The sequence below is a fragment of the Primulina huaijiensis genome, chromosome 17, assembly GCF_012295235.1.
Source record: "Primulina huaijiensis isolate GDHJ02 chromosome 17, ASM1229523v2, whole genome shotgun sequence".
NCBI classification, from domain to species: Eukaryota; Viridiplantae; Streptophyta; class Magnoliopsida; order Lamiales; family Gesneriaceae; genus Primulina; species Primulina huaijiensis.
The window spans coordinates 3411085-3430802 of record NC_133322.1 but is presented as its reverse complement, the minus strand read 5'-3'; the positions used below and the strand labels follow the sequence as shown (position 1 = coordinate 3430802).

Sequence of the window (19718 nt, the reverse complement as noted above, 5' to 3'; positions counted from 1 at the left end):
GACTTGTTTTATGGCTCTGGATAGAAGATATAATAGTCAAGCTTTGCCTTCGACCCTGGCATTGGTAAGCCCTACACATGCATCCACGAAATCTTCAGAAATGAAATCTTCCAAGAAAACCTGCAACCTATCAGCCAACTCCCGCTCGAAGCATTGACATATGAACATCCTCGCATACCGGTGGATCCTATTCGTAACGGGTTTCACGCACAGAATCGCTTTATCCGCCTGAGGCGTCACCGTGTTCTCCACCCTGTAGAAGAATTTCCGGTTCGCCACCGGCTGCTGCTCCCGTAAATGCTTCATATTGCTCTCGAATTTAGTCCACGGCAAATCGGTGTCGAACCAGTTATCTTTCAGGAATCCGGAGCTCCATAATGGGCTGCCTGCCTTTGGTTGCGGGGTTTTTCTAGGCTTCCAGACGCACCCGTTTCGATAGCAGTTTCGATATTGTTTTATTGAATACTTGTTCGTCTTGGTGGATCAGATACTCGCCGAGTTGTTCTTCCAAGTACTTGTCGAAATCAGGCGGGTCGTCGTGCCCGAATTCTGTCCTGATCTCGAGGATCACAACCTCGGACTGTGTCTCCGACAGGAACTTCTTGAGGTCCTGAATGACGACATCAACGCTGTAGCTGAGGAGGATTACGTGGCAGACTAGGCGATCTTCCTGGACCCGGATATCCAGGACCCTGGATCCTGTTACCAGCTGTTGGTAGATTGAGAGGGATTGACATTGCGCGAAGGGGCGGCTGACGAATGGGATCCCGATCTTGTTTGTGGCGGAATCATTTGTCCCAGGCTAGACAACTGGTTGATCCTAAGATTTTCCGGGCCGATACCCGACATCCAGTTCTTCCTGTCGGATGGGCAGTAGTGACACCCACCTGTTGGATGTGATGAACATAAGAAAATTATACAGGACGAACGTTACATCATCGATGCTTAAATGAGTGTCAACGTGAATGTATAACATATATAAGAGTTTGTTGGCACCCACTTTATGTATGGAATACATGGAAATATTCACATTTTGGTTTATAAATATGTATTGTGTGTGGTGAAATTATTTTTAAAACCATTTAAAAATATTTGTAAATTACTTGTCTACACGAACATGTATTAGACAAGATATATGTTGATATATTAAACTCATTTTTATGACTAAATTGTGAAAGAACATAAATTTTTTTGTCATCTTGTTGGATGCTTTTTTTCTTGAGCAGATAGGCCAATGGTTTTACTATCCCACCAATTAGGATTTAGGAGCAGGAACAATCGATTAGTTGTGAGGAGGCTTGACTTGAATTTATATATTAGAGAAATTGTTCACAAATTATATACAAAACTACATATTTTCTCTCTAAATAAATAATTATTTCAAGGTTTTATTTATGATGATGAAATCTGTGCCCGTTATTTTTGGTATCAAAACTCCTACATTAATACAGTAGCATACATATCACATTATTCAGATAAACACAATGCATAAATATTATATGATAGATTCGTTCGAAAAAATATTGATAAATAAATCAAAATCCTGAAAAATAATCAAACAATCGTCTACTCACACACACATATGAGCAGAAATATTTATATTAGGTTCATCTATGTCGCAACCAACTTTCGTGTCCATATCTAAAAATATATGTAGTGGTGGTGATCATAACTCATTCGTCAAATTATTTAATAATTTAAATTTATTCAAAATAAATCCAAGGAAAAAATTTCGATAAATGTACCCTCAGCTTCGTTTTAATTAATGGAATGCACCTTAAAGGACTGGCTTCCTTGAATTATTGGATTTATTATTATTCTTATTGTTGTTGTTGTTTTGTATATATATTTTTAATCTACTTTCTTTTTAGGTCCACTTGCATCATGTGACACGGTTTCTTTAAAAGTTATTTAATATTCACAAATTAGATTGTATTTTAGTGTAACAAATTATTTTATTTTGAAAATACAATTGGGAAAATGAAATGAAATTAATAGGGAAAAATCACATTACAAAGAGATATTTTCGAACTTATGTACCCTGTCTACCAAAGTAAATATAATAACAATTTCAATGGAGTCTCTTATTGTGATGGTATCATAATGATCAATTTTTTTTTTCTTCGAATAATGCATTAGATTGATGAACAAATCAATGAATAGATAGATCTTTGTTTGTTTATTATTATTACTATTATTATTATAGTAAACATTTAGCAAGAGTGCAGAAATTCTGTACTGTCCAAAACGAATAATAAAATTTGGATTTTGTTAAAAAATGTAGTTACCAAGTGTACAAGGAAAACGCTACACATGATACGGAATGCGAATCAGGGATGTGTAAATGATAAAAGTTACCAAGAAAATGTAATACCGTGTAATTAAGATTGGATGATTTCCCTTCCCTTCCCTTCCCTTCCTGTCATCTTGAATCGTTAAAGAAAAAAATGCATCAGAAAAATCACCGCTCGAGGTTATATACCGAGGTTTGATCATCTAACAGTTCCAAAACCGAGGTTCTTTCTTTCTCACATGGATGCAAATTATTAGTTATGCTATATAAATGCATTTTTCTATCAATTTCTATCCAACTAACAGCTGCGTCCTTTTCGATGTTTCCCCTGTTCATAAGCCGTCTAACTTCCTCGGCAGATTCCCATCTCCCGATAGCACAATACATACTACACAATAATAGGTATGCTACTGGGGAACGCGGCTCTAATTGCACAAGGTGTTTTGCAGCTATTTTTCCCAACTCTACATTTCCATGAATTCTACATACACCAAGCAAAGCATTCCAAACCTGATCATCGGGTATACATGGCATCTTCTTTAGCTGATTCATCAATTCATCAAAACATCCTGATCGACCCAAAAGATCAATTACACAAGCATAATGCTCTTGATTGGGATTAACATTGTATTCTTGAGTCATGGACTCGAACAAAAATAGTCCTTCCTGGACAAGCCCAGAGTGACTGCAAGCATTCAAAAGGGCAAGTAGTGTGACGCTGTCTGGTTTAACAGACATTCTCGTCATATCTGCGAACATTTTTATTGCTTGTTTACCACAACCATGGCGTGCTAGTGCAGATATCATAGTGTTCCACAACACAACATTTTGCTTGTATTTCGTGGAGTCAAAAACCCTTTTCGCGACTTTTAAGTTTCCACATTTCCAATACATGTTAATGAGAGAACTCACAACTACAACATTAAGTCTCAGGCCCGAGGTTATCATATGTGAATGAATTTGTCTACCGCGCTCTGGTGAAATTATGCTAGCACAAGCTAACAAGCAACTGCTAAAAGTGAATTGATCAGCTTCGACATGATGCTTAATCATATCCACGAACACCTTAAGGGCTTCATTTCCCATTCCATTTTGGGCAAACCCTGCAATCAAAGTAGTCCAAGAAACAGAATTTTTTTCTGGCATTCTGACAAAGATTTCCCGAGCAGAATCCATATCACCGCATTGAGCATAAGCAGATACCAAAGTGGTCCAAGCAAGAACATCCCTCTTTATCATCTCATCAAACAACCTCCTAGCATCCCCTAGCACGCCACATTTTGCATATGCATCGATAATAGAACTTGAAAGAACCAAATTTGACAAGAACCCGACAACAAGAACTTGACTGTGCAATTGCTTAGCAAGACCCAACTCCCTTAACTTAACACATACTGTTACAACACCAGCAAAACTATACTCATTAAAGCCAATATCCAACCTCCTCAACTGCAAATAAAGCTTTATAGCCTCATCAAACTGCCCACTCTGCACATATGCTATCACCACTGTATTCCAACTGACAAAATCCTTTACAGGCATTTTGTCGAACAATCTTCTCGCTGGCTTCAACATCCCCAACTTCGCATACCCGGAAAGCATATTGTTCCAAGAATACAAATTTTTCATACTCATTTTATCAAACACCTCACGAGCCATCTCATGATCACCGTATTTCGAGTACATGTTAATCAAATGATTGGACAAAAAAGTGCCGGGATGCTTTGAACCCGTCATTTTCAAATGAAGGTGAACCCATCTGCCCTCTCTACCGAATTTCGAATTGGCGCATTGTTGAATGAGACTGGAAATAATCTTGGAGTTCAAACGGAATCCTTTGCGAGCTAATAGAGGCAATGAATGAACTGCTTCTCGGATTTGACCCTGTGAGGTGAGATTGAGAAATTTCTGGAGAATACAAGGATGCTTGCGAGTTTTTTTGCGGGATTTTCCGAAGGAAGGTGTTAGTGTGCGAGGTGAATGGGAGAGATAGGGCATTGCAGTAAGGGCAACATGTGAGCTCCGGCGAGCAGCGCCGCCTGAGATTGGTCGCGGCTGTGCGGTGTGTTAAAATACAACACCAGCACTTGTGGTTTATTAAATAAATTTATTTATTTCATTCTGAAGTTATTAGAATAAATGATAACTAATTTAGTTATTATCAAATCAAATGTTAGTGGGTCAATGATAGCTAATTTAGTTATTATCAAATCAAATGTTAGTGGGTCGATATTTAAAGTATGTATCTTGTGAAACGGTTTCATGAATCTTTATCAGTGAGACGAGTCAACCTTAGCGATGTTCACAATAAAAAGTAATACTCTTAACATCAAAAGTAATACTTTTTTTATGGATGACCCAAATAAGATATCCGTCTCACAAAATACGACCCGTGAGACCGTCTCACACAAGTTTTTGTCCAACATTTATAGTTAATTCTTAATTTGTATTTGATTATTTCTTAGTTTGTTAGGAATTTGTTAACAGAATCAAGCATCATTTCTTCTTCTTGTATGTTTATGAAAGATATATTATTTCTCCTGATTGAATTATCCAAATAAAATATATTATCTTAATTTGTATTACATCATGGTTTTTTCGACATTATGGTATCATAGCCATGTCGTTGGCAACGAAATTTAAATATTTTTCTCCTCCTACTAGCAAGATGGGCAATCTTCAAATCGTTGGTGGAGTCAAGAAGCTCAACAATAAAAATTACAATACTTGGTCTACATGCATGATGTCTTATATGCAAGGCCACCGCTTGTGGGAGTTTGTTATGGAAGCAAAGTTATGCAACCGGAGGCAGAGAATGCACATGGTACACTGGCAAGACAATGTTTGTCTTAAAGGCTACAGTCGATTCGAAGAAGATGTGTTAAGAGTATATAAAGGATTCCAAAACTCCAAAGAAGCTTGAGATACATTCACGATGCTATTCTCAAAGAAAAATGGCACGCGCGAGGCTTCAACTTCTGGAGAGTGAACTTTTGTCGGTAGCACAACGCGGCATGATGATCTCTCACTACTTCCACATGGTGATATGATGCCGTGAAATTACTGAGTTGGATCCAAGTGATTCATTCAATTGGAGAAATCAGGATGAAAAAAATAATTATCAATAGTTTGAGGCTGAATGTAGGGGCTTTGTTGCTGTTGTACAATGATGGCAAAATCAGCCATCACTTATTGAGTTTTAAAATTTGCTTGTTTCACAAGAAGCATTAGCTAAGCAAATGGGAAGAGTTTCGTTTAAGGGTGAGGATGAAGCATTGTACGCGACTAAAAACAAATGGAACTCCAAGCAACATACGGCTGGTTGGTCTAAAAAGAATAATGACAAGGTAAAAGATCATCGAGGCAAATAAAGTACTTGTTTATGGAGGGAGAGTTAAAAAAATTTACGGCTAGGGCAAGAAGTTTGTGGGGGAAGTGTTACAATTGCGGTGAGAAAAGTCATATGGCTAAAGTTGTCCTTTGAAGAAAAATTTGGTGGAGAATAATATTGATGCTTCTAAAAATAAAGATGAATGCGATGATAAGGCATTATATGCTGCAGAAGAAGATGAGCTAGCTCTCGCATCAACAACTTTGGAACATATTGATTATGAAAAAGATTGGATTTTTGACTCAAGATGTTCAAATCACATGACAGGTGACAAAAAATTGCAAAACTCGTCAGAATATAAGGGAAGACGAGTGGTGTTGATAGCCAACAATTCACAATTATCAATAGCCCATATTGGTAATACGACAGTCTCTCCCAAAAATAATGCAAATGAGGTACCACTTCAAAATGTCTATCACATCCTGGGTATGAACAAAATCATTTCAATATCACAATTAATATTTTCAGGTCATTATGTTCTGTTTGGTCCAGAAGATGTAAATGTTTAACATAATCTTGAGATTATGAAAGAGCCAATGATGAATAGATGACGATTGGGTTCAGTTTATGTGATGTATGCAAAAACTACATATATTGATGAAACTAGAAAACAGATTTATGGCATATGTGTTTAAGTCATGTTAGTTACTTCAAGCTAAATGAGATGATGAAAAGATCAATGGTGAAGGGCTGCCCGAACGTGAAGTAAAAACAGACACAATATGTGCCGGATGTCAATATGTAAAAGCACATCAATTGACATATGAAGAATCAAATTTAAAGCAAAGGATCTTTTATAATTAATCACTTGGATGTGTTTGGACCCATCTAGCAAGCCTTTATTGGTGAAATGAGATTCATGGTAACTTTCATTGATGATTTATCTAGTTACTTGTGTATGTATTTCATGAAATAAAAGTCTAAAACTTTATCAAAGTTTAATATGTTCAAGAAAGATCCAGAAACAGAAATTGGTAAAAAAAATTCATTGTCTTTGTAGCGACAATGGAGCTCAATTTACCTCAGATGAGTTCTCCATTTTCCTTCGAGAACACTCCACAACAAAACGGGGCTGCTGAGAGGAAGAATATACATCTAGCTGAAATGTGTCCAAGTACTCTTAATGCAAGAAATATTGCTACACGATTTTGGGCAAAAGCAATGGAGAACTAATCAATCGGCTTCTTCAACCAAGGTTATATTTTATTGACCTTTTGAATTATTGTGGAATAGAATCCTACAGTTAGTTGTTTTCGAGTTTTGGTTGTGTTTCTACGTTTTCATACCTTATCATTTACATAGCAAAATGGACAAGAAGGTTGTTAAGCGTTTTTTGTAGGATACGATGATCAAAGAAAGACGTGGAAGTGTTGTGATCCTACAACTGGAAAGTGCTATACATCTCAAAATGTGGTGTTTGATGAAGCATCTTCATGGTGGTTTTTAGAAAATGACATACTGACAGATTAAAATATCATTAAATATGAACTGCCACCTTCTCAAATCCAACTTGTCTTAGATACATATGAAAATATGGATTATACTACAATGAAACATTTAGTACAGTAGCAAAGCTCACAACTGTTCGAGTTTTACTTGCACTTGTAGCTAGTCGAGTTTGGAACTTGTGGAAAATTGATGTAAATAATGTTTCTTACATGGTGAGTTGGATCGAGAGATCTACATAAATCAACCATTGGGTTTTCAAGGTCAAGTTCATCCCAAATATGTGTGTGAGCTATGAAATACATTTTATGGATTAAAGCAAACACTGAGAGATTGGGACAGTAAGATTGACAAACATTGAGAAGGACCAATTTCTTGAAGTAGCAAAAGGAACCCACTGTATCTTTATCAACAACAATAGCATAATATCGACCCGCAACTATGGTAGCTCAAGAGAGCACTTGGCTATTGCAATTGTTGAAGGATTTATATCAACCAACCGATTATGGAATCTTTTTTTTCCCAGACAATCAGTCTTCAATATGTTTTGTAGAGAATCCATTATTTCACTCAAAAACTAAACAATATGGAGGGGAATTATCATTTTGTCAGAGAAAAAGTTTTGCAAGAGGGAATTGTTTTGAAACATATCGACAGAGAAAATCAAGTTGCAGATTTATTCACTAAAGGCTTGAGTGGAAACAAGTTCAAAGCTTCTGCCAACAGCTTGAAATAAAAGAATGAAAGAAAGATGTCCTCAAGGCATTGCTGCATAGACGAGTTGATAAGGCTTAGGGTGACGTTTGATGAAGTTCTCCGAGGTCATATAATTGATTGTTGTATAAAGTATATTTCTCATTGAAATATTGTGTCGAGTATGCTTTGAGTGTCGATATTTTTTGTCATCTCCCTCAGATCTGTTCCTAATCATACACATTTTTCGATTTATCTTTCTGTCGGGTCAAAGAACCTATTACTAGAAAGAAAGAAATAAATAAATAAAGCTGATATAGAGGGAGAATGTTAACTATGTAGGTTTAAATTTTAATAACCAGCATTTGGTTAAAATAAACATAATTACACTTACCAAATTAAAAAAAAACACTAATCTAATAAAAAAAATGCAATATAATTACGCTCGCGGCGAATATAATCGCATCTTTATGTGATTTGGGATCAATAAAAAATCATTTATAGTTTTTGATAAAACCATATCATACATATGTATGAAATGCTAAAATCTTTAGATCATAAATCTCTCAATATATTCCCCCATGTGAGCACCTTATCCATTCCCAAGCCAAGAGATGTGAATTTCTATTTGGATAAGCTATAAATAATTGGTATAAAGAGTCGACAGAGATTAAAAGCCAAATAAATCCACAGTACAAAAAAAACACCAACTAAATCAAATATTTTTAAATCCATCTGTCTCTTTTTTTGTTCACAAGAATTGACATTTTGGCTTGGTGGAAGTTACTATCATTGTTAAATGGTTTTCTTTTTTCTCTACTATCTTGCTATTGTCTTTATTAATTTGTTCCAGTTCATTATTATTAGGGAAAAATAAAAAAGAAAAAGAAAATAGAAAAAAAGTACATTAACCAAACCTTGTCCATGCCATGTTTAGACCAAAGAAATCTCACAAAAAAAAAGAAGAAGAGAAATACTTATCTATACTATATTATCATTAAAAATCGAGTAAATCATATTGAACAAAAATATCTCTTTTTTTATTTACATCTTGTAAATGATTGATAATATTTTGAAAAAGCAAATAAAAAGGAGACAATTTTTAACATTAAAAATATTATCAAACCAAATTTAGAGTGTATTTTTGTTTTTGTGTATAGATCAGTGAATAAGACGACTCATACTCTTGTTTGGGAGACTCATTGTATATCCGGTCAAGTAGGGCTAGTTTTCAATGTAATTTTGAGATAGGATATAATATATTTTTCGAGGCTATACGAGACGTACTCAGCATCCTATAAAACTAAGAAAACGATAGATGATGATATCATAAATAAAAATTTGGTTTAATAATTTGAAAAAATATTATATGTTAACTTGATAATATGAAATATTATAAAATTTTAAAAATAATCCATGCTACTAGAAAATATTAAATTATTCCAATATTTTTATATAATAATATGATATATATCTATATTAAATAACTTCCACCCGAAAACCAAAAATAAAAATGTGAGAATTTCCAATTTATTTCTAAAAAAATATTTCCAAATACTTTTAGAATAAAAAAAACGAAAGTACACCAAGAAATTACGTGGGAATTTCCCAATCGAACGGCTCACGCGCTAGGCTATAGTATTAAAGCACGTGACTCTTGATTGGTAATTTCCACATTATCCTGTTCCGCATCACACCTGATCCCCTCCCCCCTCTTAAGTCGATGTCACCATGTACATTGAGCAGAAATTTTCACGATGGAACCGAGGGGCACCTTCTCCGTCGTCAGATCAAAACCGAAATCTCGTTACAGTCGTCGATCTAGTCTTATCATCAGCTTCAGCAGCCAAAGTTAGTTTCTCAGCTATATATTCAAATAGTCGGTAGGTGAAAAAGCTCTTCCCCTTCTCCCTTGCGGAGCCATACCCGAATTCTCATTCTCTCCGAATCTCAAATCGTGTTTCCTGCCTCTGAAAGTTTGTGTTCTTACAGTACTGAATCGAACATATCACCCGGTGAGTTTATTTATTTATCAATTTTCCTTCTTTTTTTATGTCTCGGAATTGTTTGATTATTTGGGCATTTGGTTTACTTCCTCTTGAGTGATGAAAAACCCTAATTGAGACTTGGTCTTAAGATCTGATTTGGAATTCTCCTTTGTGTGCTTATGTACGGATAGAGTGATTATGGTTGAGCTGATGTGCAGAAGAGTTATTATGTTGATATTTTACACATTTGGAGTACATAATAATCGGGTTTTTCATGCTTGTGGTTTTTGGTATTTCGGGCAGATATTTGTATAAAATTTTCAACCTTTTGTTACGTGTGTTTGTGTGTGTGTGTGTGTGTGTGTGTGTGTGCGTGCTTTTTTTATGGTGCTATTAATAATTTGGTTTTATGGTTTTCTCTGTTTTGTTGTCTTTGATTTCTTGTCGACAATATTTGTGAGTGTGAGCACGATATGCTTTATATATATGCCTGCATTATGATGGAAAATTACACAAGCTGATCTCTATCTTGTGCAAAACAAGTACATGTCTGCGTTTATCAAGTTATATGATCATATAGCCATTTTTGGTACATCAAATGTAAAGTTTCAAAAATTATTTCATATCAATATATATTGCAAAAAAAGATTTGTATGGTAAACTTGACTCTATTTCATATTAATGTTTGACTTAAGGAACCCAATATTCTGATGGTATAGATGAGTATGCGCTAAAAATAATAAATTTATCTAGTGAAAAACTGGTGCCTGCATTCATCTTGTGTCAAAAAATTATAAAAAGATATATTTTTATTGAAAGTCACCTAACGTTACACACATGTATCAGATTTTACTCAGTGACTAGTGTTGCCTACTACATTAGTGGTAGGGAGGTTGGAATATGTACTATGGCTATGACTGATTGTCACATTCCTTTTAAAAAAAATTCTCCAGAATTTTGGAGTTTGAGTTATACTTTCTCACCATTATAAATCCTCTCTTTGCACTAGGCATTGGAGATAGGTTTGTGATGGAAAATGATAATGCTGTTGTCGATGCTGCTAAACTAGAGGAGACACAGGGCGGTGAGGGTGAAATATTTGAACTAACAGTAAAGAACAGTGTTGCCTTTAGTATGGACGGATCAAAGGAATCAGACGAGGATGAAGTGTTTGAAGAGGCAGTCGAGGTGGAACCCACCATGGTTGATTCAGATAATAGTGTTATAACTGAAGATGAAAAAACTGAATCAAGTGGAATCATGGAGAGCAGTAAGGAAAATACTAATTTAGTCCGTGATGCCGAGGAGGCTGAACATTTGATGCATGAGAATAATGGAACCATTGATGATGGCGTGGTTGAGGATGGGGAAGATGACTCAATGGAAATTGCTGATTCAACTACTTCTGTTACTAAATCTGACAGTTTGTTGGCTGCATCCCCGCAAAGTGCTGGGGATGCGGTACCAGATACTGCAATATTTGTTAAAACTTTGACTTCTGATGATGCAGAAGACATTGCGGATGCTGGTGCTAGAAAAGAGGGGATATGGCAAACGTCAGAACCTCCAGAAGCCAAAGAGTTACGAGGAGCTGAGACTGATCCAGAGAAGCCTGACATGAAAGGAAACATTCACGAGATTTCTGAAATCCGAGATGCTAATGAAGTAAAAGGAGGTGATACTAGTTTTCAGGTTGCTGATAATGATATAAAGAGTGATGCCAATTTGGTCGGCACTTTGAATCATAAAGGCATAGAGATTCCCGATACTGATTCAGTGAAAGGACAGAGTAACGAAACATCAGCGGAAACTATAGATGCCAATGAATCTGTACAAAATGACAAACAAAATCTAATCGTAAATGAGCCAGTTATTGTTCCAGGTTCAGATTATCAGGGTCAACAGATTGCAAGGACTCCAACTAACTCGCTTAGTGAAAGTGAAGAGGATCATGCTGGAGATCAAGAAAATGGACAGATATTAATAGATTCTCCAAGTGTGGAAGTTGCAAACTCTGATATTCTGGATGTTGTCCCGGAGGAAAGCAAAGGTATTTCTACTGTGGATGTAAGTACCGGGGTCTCCTCAGCTGTTTCTGAAGGCTCAGAAAAGGAAGGAGCGAAGGATGGGAAAATGGAAGAATCTATCTCAGGGAGTAGAGCACAGGAAGTTGGACCCAGTACTGGTATTCCATCATCATCTGGTAACACCTCCACTCCAAGGCCTTCTCCAGCTCTTCCTGCAGTCAGTGAGCCACATGCTCTGGTGCAGGAACCTGTTTTCCATGGTAATTCAGTCAAGAGAACGCAGGAAAACAGACCTGAAGCAGCCTTTTCTCCTTCATATTCCATAAGCCCCCAATCTACCAGTCTTGGTCAAACTGCCTCGCCGGTAGAACCTGCTTCTAGCAATTCTAGAAATAAAGAACACTTGTCTCGGTCTGCATCTGATATTCCACCAGCCAACAGTAACTTATCTTCAACTCGTCCTGCTGGCCTTGGGCGTGCTGCACCTCTACTAGAGCCCACTTCGAGGGTTGTCCAGCAGCCTAGAGTGAATGGTGCGGTTTCTCCAATACAGAACCAGCTTATGGAGGATCCTGCAAATGGAGAGGCTGAGGAATATGATGAGACCCGTGAAAAGCTCCAGATGATTCGGGTTAAATTTCTGCGTCTTGCCCATAGGCTTGGTCAAACTCCACATAATGTAGTCGTGGCTCAAGTTTTGTATAGATTGGGTTTGGCCGAACAGCTACAAGGGAGAAGTGGTGGTCGTGTGGCTGCATTCAGCTTTGATCGTGCAAGTGCAGTGGCAGAGCAGCTTGAGGCAGCTGGACAAGAACCCTTAGATTTCACATGCACAATCATGGTTATTGGAAAAACTGGGGTTGGTAAAAGTGCAACTATAAATTCCATATTTGATGAAGTTATGTTTGGCACTGATGCTTTTCAGTTTGGGACCAAAAAGGTTCAGGATATCATTGGGACTGTGCAGGGAATAAGGGTACGAGTGATTGACACGCCCGGGCTTTTGCCGTCTTGGTCAGACCAGTGCCAGAATGAAAAAATACTTCGTTCTGTCAAAAAGTTTATAAAGAAAACACCTCCTGATATTGTTTTGTATCTTGATAGATTGGACATGCAGAACAGAGATTTTGGAGATATGCCATTGCTGCGGACGATCACTGAAATCTTTGGACCATCGATATGGTTCAATGCTATTGTCGTTCTGACTCATGCTGCATCTGCCCCACCGGAAGGTCCTAACGGCACAGCTACTAGTTATGATACCTTTGTGACCCAAAGGTCCCATGTCGTCCAGCAAGCAATTCGGCAGGCTGCTGGAGATATGCGGCTCATGAATCCCGTTTCATTGGTGGAGAACCACTCAGCATGCAGGACAAATAGAGCTGGACAGAGAGTATTACCAAATGGTCAGGTTTGGAAGCCACACTTGTTGCTTCTGTCCTTCGCTTCGAAAATCTTGGCTGAAGCAAATACACTATTGAAGTTGCAAGATGGCCCTCCTGGAAAATCCTTTGCTCCTAGAACAAGATCACCTCCTTTACCTTTCCTTCTTTCATCTCTTCTTCAATCAAGGCCTGAAGTGAAGCTTCCGTCGGAGCAATTTGGTGATGACGATAATATCATAGATGATCTGGATGATTCCTCAGACTCAGACTCAGAATCATTAGAATATGATGAATTACCGCCTTTCAAGTCATTGACTAAAGCACAGCTGGAAATGCTGAATAAAGCGCAAAGGAAGGCATACTATGATGAACTTGAATATAGGGAAAGACTTTTCATGAAGAAGCAGCTGAGGGAAGAGAAGCAGCGGCGGAAGATGGCAAAGAAAATTCAAGAGGAGGCTAAGAATTTACCCGCTGAATATGGTGAAAATGCAGAAGAAGAGGCCAGTGCTGCTGCATCAGTGCCCGTTCCCATGCCAGATATGGCTCTGCCAGCTTCTTTTGATTCTGATAAACTTAACCATCGAAATCGTTTTCTTGATTCCTCCAACCCATGGCTTGTAAGAGCTGTCCTAGAACCCAATGGTTGGGACCATGACATTGGTTATGATGGCATAAATGTGGAAAGATTGTTTGTGGTAAAAGACAAGGTACCGGTATCTTTCTCTGGTCACCTTTCAAAGGACAAAAAGGATGGAAACCTTCAAATGGAAGTTGCTAGCTCGGTGAAGCATGGTAAAGGGAAAGCAACTTCGCTAGGCTTTGACATGCAATCAGTTGGAAAGGACTTTGCTTACACTCTACGAACAGAGACGAGCTTTAGCAATCACAGACTGAATAAGGCTGCTGCAGGTCTTTCAGCAACTTTGTTGGGTGATGTTTTGACTGGTGGACTAAAATTAGAGGATAAGGTACTCTTCGGCAAACGGGGTCAGTTAGTTGTTTCTGGTGGTGCCATGTATGGACGTGGGGATGTGGCTTATGGTGGTAGCCTTGAAGCAACTCTGAGAGACAAAGATCACCCTTTAGGGCGTTTTTTGTCTACTTTGGGGATCTCTGTCATGGATTGGCATGGAGATCTTGCCATTGGTTGCAACTTTCAGACCCAAATCCCCATCGGACGGCACGAAAATTTGGTTGGCCGAATCAATATTAATAACAAGGGGTCTGGTCAAATGAGCGTCCGACTCAATAGCTCAGAGCAACTTCAAATAGTATTGATTGGACTAATTCCCCTAGTCAAGAAAATTCTTAGTTTTTCTCAACCTGTGCAGTATGGATAATGATGAAAGTGGATAGTATCAACAACCCTCATGTATTCCAAATTTTTTCTTTGCCATCAATCCTTCGCAATTTCAGCAGCCAACATAGGTATTTATGCCTTTTTTCACAGTTAACATTCCTTAATAATTTCAACTTCCTCTATGGTTTAGTAAATGCTAGGAATGGTTATATTTTCTTCTATCAGAGTTTACAGGCAAGGGGTTGATAATTTGTCCTTCTATCAGAGTTTACAGGCAAGGGGTTGATAATTTGTCGGATACTTTTGATGGATGATTGAATGCAATTAATAATCCACTTGAATATGCCTCGTATTCAGCCTTAAAAAAGCCCTCGTGAATGCTTCTGGCATGTCTTACTCCATCGTTCTTTTTTAGATTAAGCCTTTTTTTTTATCATGCCTTTATTTGCATCAGTTTTGACTCCATTATGATATTTCTTTTTCATGTGCCAGATACTTCCTTCTTCTTTGTTGCATAGGTAGAAGCTACTAGAATTGGCTTCTTCAGGGACAATGGTCGTTTGGCTGGTCTTGGGAAGATTCGGACATTCAGATTGTAAAAATCATTGATCCTGTTCTTCGGGGGTACTTTCAAGGACAGTCTCTTTCTTATTTCTCTTATTTTTCTTCCTTGCAGCTGGATTTGAGTATGTAAGGTTTTTTTTACATGTGTTGTTGGACAAAATTTTGGAGGTTGTAGTTTTTGGTTAGTTATGTTCATTTCATATTTTGTTATACATTTAGACAAACAATGTCTCCTTTAGTAATTTCTACATCTATTTTAGTCGTTGGTCTACTTTCATGAAATCGGAGATATATGCTGTCTGCCACTTGAAATAGAAATTTGAATTTGATATATCTATGGCGGATTAGTTGGTTGGACCTGAATCAATTTTTGTTTCCACATCATATTCGACATTTTCATACCTTACATTTTATTCTCCTTCTCCGATGTTGCTTGCTTTTGTATTATTATCCTAGAAAAGTGCAAGTTGATTTATTAATTCTTTTGTAGAATAATATCAGTCACTCAAATTTTCATATAATTTCTAACATATCAGCATGGATTTTTGTTCATTTCTCATCAAAATCAACTGATGGAACTCTCTTTCTTGGAAAGAATGATCTGAACAAGGCATTCTTCGGTCTAAAACAGATGTATTATTTCTGAAACATAAGTTGCACATGATATAAACAAACCACATGCGGAAGCTAAACATGGAGTAATATTTAGTGCGAGTATGATGCATGTTCGATTCATAATGAGCATCGCCTGAACTGTTAGACGACACGGTGTGGATCTTGTGCCAACAAGAACACGCCAGTACCACCAATTACCGGCACTCGGCGTAATTCTTGAAGGTCAAGCGTTGTATTTTCCGCTGGCGAGCACAAGAGTTAGAGTCTTGTGGAGGCTTATCTTCTCTAAAGAGGAGAATGCTATGACCTAACAGCTTGGAACCAGACCCCGGTCCAACGGTACAAGCACGAAAAGTGTAGGTGATTTGAAAGTAGAGCTGGCATTAGTCACCACTACATCTGTTTTAGCAGCATCTCGAACCTAGAACTTAAGTTTGGTGAAATTTTGTATGGATAAACAAAAAAAATTATTATTATATTTTTTAAATTTTAACCAAACGTGCAAACCGGATTGGAATAACAAGTCCTTAGAATTTCCAAATTCATATCAAAATATTAAAAGGCAAATTATATTTTTAGTTTCTATGTCTCTTTACAATTTTGTTCATATAAGTTATTAAATTATATTCTAATTTAAAAATAAAATTACATGTAATTAAAATTTAAAACACAATTAAAAAAACTACACATAATTAAACAAACATAATTAAAAATTACACAGACGAATTCCTCTATCCAATTTACATACAAACTCCAAATATATACAATCAAGTCTTTTTATAATAAATATTCTTATTTTGAATTTTTTTAAATGTAAAATACTTTTTAAAAAATTAATAACAAACAGATTTTTCTGACCATCCACAATTTTAAAAAAAGAGTGAGCACTTCATCGGCCCACCCGCTTTCTCGCACACGTGAACATCCGCATGCGAGGTAGAGGCGATGCATGCCCCTAATTTCAGGAGGCCTCGTCTTTACTGCTAGACAGAGATATTTGGTTGCACAACTTTCTTGAATTATTTAATTAATAGCAGGCAATATTTGTTGCAAGTTTTACTCATCTAATAATCCAGAGGCTACATAGTTTTCCTCCTAACAAGAATTTCTACAGCAGTATTAACGACTCATAATTATGTACCAGCGAAAATTACAGGGGCGAAACTCAAGTATCATGGGTGAAAATTTCATTTACTATTTGCTTGAGTTCTGAATAACATACATCAGCCCAAACTGAAAATAAGTAAAGAACACAATTTGAACAGAAGCAGATCAAAGTTAAACAGTGTAAAGAACAATAAAACACTCACTCAGAAAGATCTACTCGTCTCTAACAAAAATTGATCTTATGCATTGTCTTTCAATTACGTTCACAATAGAACACCGTAAAAATGTATAATAAAAAAGCTCTCTGATTCATATTGTATGCCATATTCGATTGCTTTCTCCTCGCGTCAAACCCGCTGGCTCAGGACATCCGAGTCTTCTCCTTCAGCATGTTCATTTTCAGAATTTTCAACAGCTCCATTTACAGATTCTTCATTTCTACATAAATAGTTTGAATGTCCGTGCACAATTGTTTGAGTAAATATTTAAGGTAGATAATATGTGTACGAAGTTCAAGATAATATCACAAAAATCTCCAATTTTCGTCGAAAATCCATGATGTCCATTTCCAAGCCAGCTATGATTTCTTGGCATATTGATGAGGACAACTTGTTTTTGAATGCTTTCGGAATCATCCAAATATGTGAACAAGAATCAAAGAAAATACAGTACTAATACATCAATTAGATCAATAAACAAAGGCGATATGCAAATTTCGACAATATGCCAGTGATTGGCTTCTTTATTTCATTAGCTCGTGGTAACTTTTATCAAACCATAATGGCTTGTTGAGAGTGACCTCATTCATTGAGTTATGATATTGTTGACCTAAAACAAGAAAATTTTGTAGATAACTGAGCTTGGGAGTTGGGACGTGTCCAGTAAGTTTAAGAGGAAGTATAGGAGGGGAAATGACCACTACTCCCTACGTCACCCAAACCCACCCACAAACACACACTCTAGCACTAACCATAAGAAACACCACTCATAACCAGGAAAACATAACCAAGTAAATCAAAGCCCCCATCATTTGCAGAAAAGACGAGCACACAAAGAAAAAAACACCGGAAATGCTTTCAATCAGCATACCAAACTTTGAAAATCTGGTTATTAAACAGTTTCAATCAAGATATTAATCAACATCCCAAAAGAATATAAAAGAATCAATTCCACCATCTTAACACTATTCAGAATTAAAGTAAATTCGTAATCAAAAAGAAAAGAAAAATGAAATTAAATTCAAGACCAAAAGTACCACCAACCTTTCGGGTCGAGAATCAACAGCCTCCGACTTTCTCCAAGCCGGCTCTCTCGGCTTTCCACTCCAAAAGCCCTTCTTCCTATCATCGTCAGCTGCACCTGCAACACCTTTGATCTTCGTCGATTCGAGCTTCTCCTCAATTGCCTTCACATCCTGTCCCAAATCCTTTAACACCTCCTCTCTCGGCCTGGCCTCTCCGAAAGGATTATTCCCCTTGGGTTTTGCATCACTCTTAATCTCAGAACCCTTCTGCCCGTCATCTATTGGTAGCGTTCTGGGCTTCAAATTCAACCTCGGCCTACCACCACTTACAATACTCTCCTCCTCTCGTTTACGCCCCCATGTCTCGGAATCGACACCATTCGATTCAGAAACCCCTCTTCTTTCCCGCAAACTATCGAATGCTCCGCCAGCCTTCCGTCCCTCGCCCCAATTACTCGAATCTGATCCAAAGCTTCCTCTTTTCTCATACCTCCTCGTCTCAGATGGAACAAAACTCTTGTTTGCCCCCCAGTTATCGGAATCATCCGCTCGGGACAACGAATCCGTGAAAAACCCACCTCTTTCCTTCCTCTCGAATCCATTATTCAAAGATGACTTCTTTCCCGCCGCCCATCTATCACTCTCGTCAGCTCTAGATGGCTCATATTCACGGTTATGATCCCGATTGAAGCTTCCCTGTCGGCGCGGCTGCTCATCCCTGTAGCCGTAAGATCTGAATCCACCCCCGAGCTTGTTCCGCTCGAGCTCTTCCGGAGAACGCTGACGCGGACCCGTTGGGAGCGACAAGATTTCATCTGGAGTCAAGCCCTTCGGAGCCACGGATTGCGTCGGCTTTCCAGAACCATAGGTGGAAAATTCTTGAAGAGATAGGGTCTGTGGTTTCTTCTTTTTGGCCTTCGTGGACGTGGCGGTGGCAAGGGAAGGAAAATCCGCCGTATCGGCTCCTTCGTTGATGACAACATCTTGCTTGTGCTGGTGGAGGAGCTCCGCCTCGTTCTCCTCGGAATCCAAGGCCCACCCACCGGGTTTAGCCCACGCGCTGACTGCTGCCGCCATGCTGCTTTCCCTTTTTCTCTAAAATCCTGCGTTTGTCGCTAAAAGTTTCGTGAAGATTTTTGTGGCGTCCGTTCAACGCCCCGACAGCTTATATACTAATTGTCATTTCACGTGCAATAGAAGATTATGAAAATCCAACGGTGGAGATTTTTTTAAAAAAACAATTGAGATTGTTTGGTATATATCCCAAATTAAATTGAATATTTGACAACTTGTCTTTTTTTTTTTTTTTTTAATTTAGAACATTTCATTATTATTTTGTTGGATTTCATCCTCAAATCAAATCAAACAATCATTTTGCATATTTTCCTATTTTCAATAGAATTATTAAAATTTAATGGGAAAATGAATAAATAATTAAAATCACAAATAAATATGGGAAAATTGTTATACTAAAATAATTTTAAAATAGAATTAATAATCACTTATTTTAAAATTAAAATACAAATTATTTGTGATCAATTATTGAAAAATTTAAATTAATAATAATGCACGAATATGAAAACAATTTAGAAAAAATATTTGAAAATATATTTATCAAAAGAAATGGTGTGAACTTTTATATTAAAAAAAATTGACAATTCTG

General features: G+C 37.3%; 3 protein-coding genes and 1 pseudogene across 4 annotated transcripts; 1 reads left to right on the top strand and 3 right to left on the bottom strand.

Moving 5' to 3' along the window:
- Positions 1–36: 36 nt before the first annotated feature.
- LOC140963281 (uncharacterized) lies at positions 37–1639 on the bottom strand (annotated as a pseudogene).
- A 606-nt stretch (positions 1640–2245) lies between these two features.
- LOC140962326 (pentatricopeptide repeat-containing protein At2g21090) lies at positions 2246–4374 on the bottom strand. The gene has a single exon (XM_073421190.1). It carries the CDS (start codon positions 4289–4291, stop codon positions 2462–2464), a length of 1830 nt encoding a protein of 609 aa, XP_073277291.1. The 5' UTR covers positions 4292–4374; the 3' UTR covers positions 2246–2461.
- Positions 4375–9552: 5178 nt separating this feature from the next.
- On the top strand, positions 9553–15349 carry LOC140963597 (translocase of chloroplast 120, chloroplastic-like). 2 transcript variants are annotated; one of them, XM_073422978.1, is made up of 3 exons: positions 9553–9838; positions 10821–14654; positions 15045–15349. In XM_073422978.1, exon 2 carries the CDS (start codon positions 10841–10843, stop codon positions 14564–14566), a length of 3726 nt encoding a protein of 1241 aa, XP_073279079.1. In that variant the 5' UTR covers positions 9553–9838; positions 10821–10840; the 3' UTR covers positions 14567–14654; positions 15045–15349. The 2 variants fall into 2 exon arrangements, with proteins under 2 accessions (XP_073279079.1, XP_073279078.1); XM_073422977.1 differs by having other exon boundaries at positions 9555–9838; positions 15019–15349.
- Positions 15350–16875: 1526 nt separating this feature from the next.
- Positions 16876–19210, bottom strand: LOC140963021 (eukaryotic translation initiation factor 4B3-like). The gene is made up of 2 exons (XM_073422222.1): positions 18075–19210; positions 16876–17250 (listed from the first exon to the last, which is right to left on the bottom strand). The coding sequence occupies exons 1-2, from the start codon at positions 19130–19132 to the stop codon at positions 17160–17162; spliced, it is 1149 nt and encodes a 382-aa protein (XP_073278323.1). The 5' UTR covers positions 19133–19210; the 3' UTR covers positions 16876–17159.
- Between the last annotated feature and the right edge of the window lie 508 nt (positions 19211–19718).

Excerpts from the sequence above, each read along its gene's own strand:
- LOC140963021 (XM_073422222.1), bottom strand. The coding sequence starts at position 19,132 with ATGGCGGCAGCAGTCAGCGCGTGGGCTAAACCCGGTGGGTGGGCCTTG. Across the intron at positions 17,251-18,074 it reads GTTGATTCTCGACCCGAAAG|AAATGAAGAATCTGTAAATG; the intron begins GTTGGTGGTACT and ends CTATTTATGTAG.
- LOC140963597 (XM_073422978.1), top strand. The coding sequence starts at position 10,841 with ATGGAAAATGATAATGCTGTTGTCGATGCTGCTAAACTAGAGGAGACA.
- LOC140962326 (XM_073421190.1), bottom strand. The coding sequence starts at position 4,291 with ATGCCCTATCTCTCCCATTCACCTCGCACACTAACACCTTCCTTCGGA.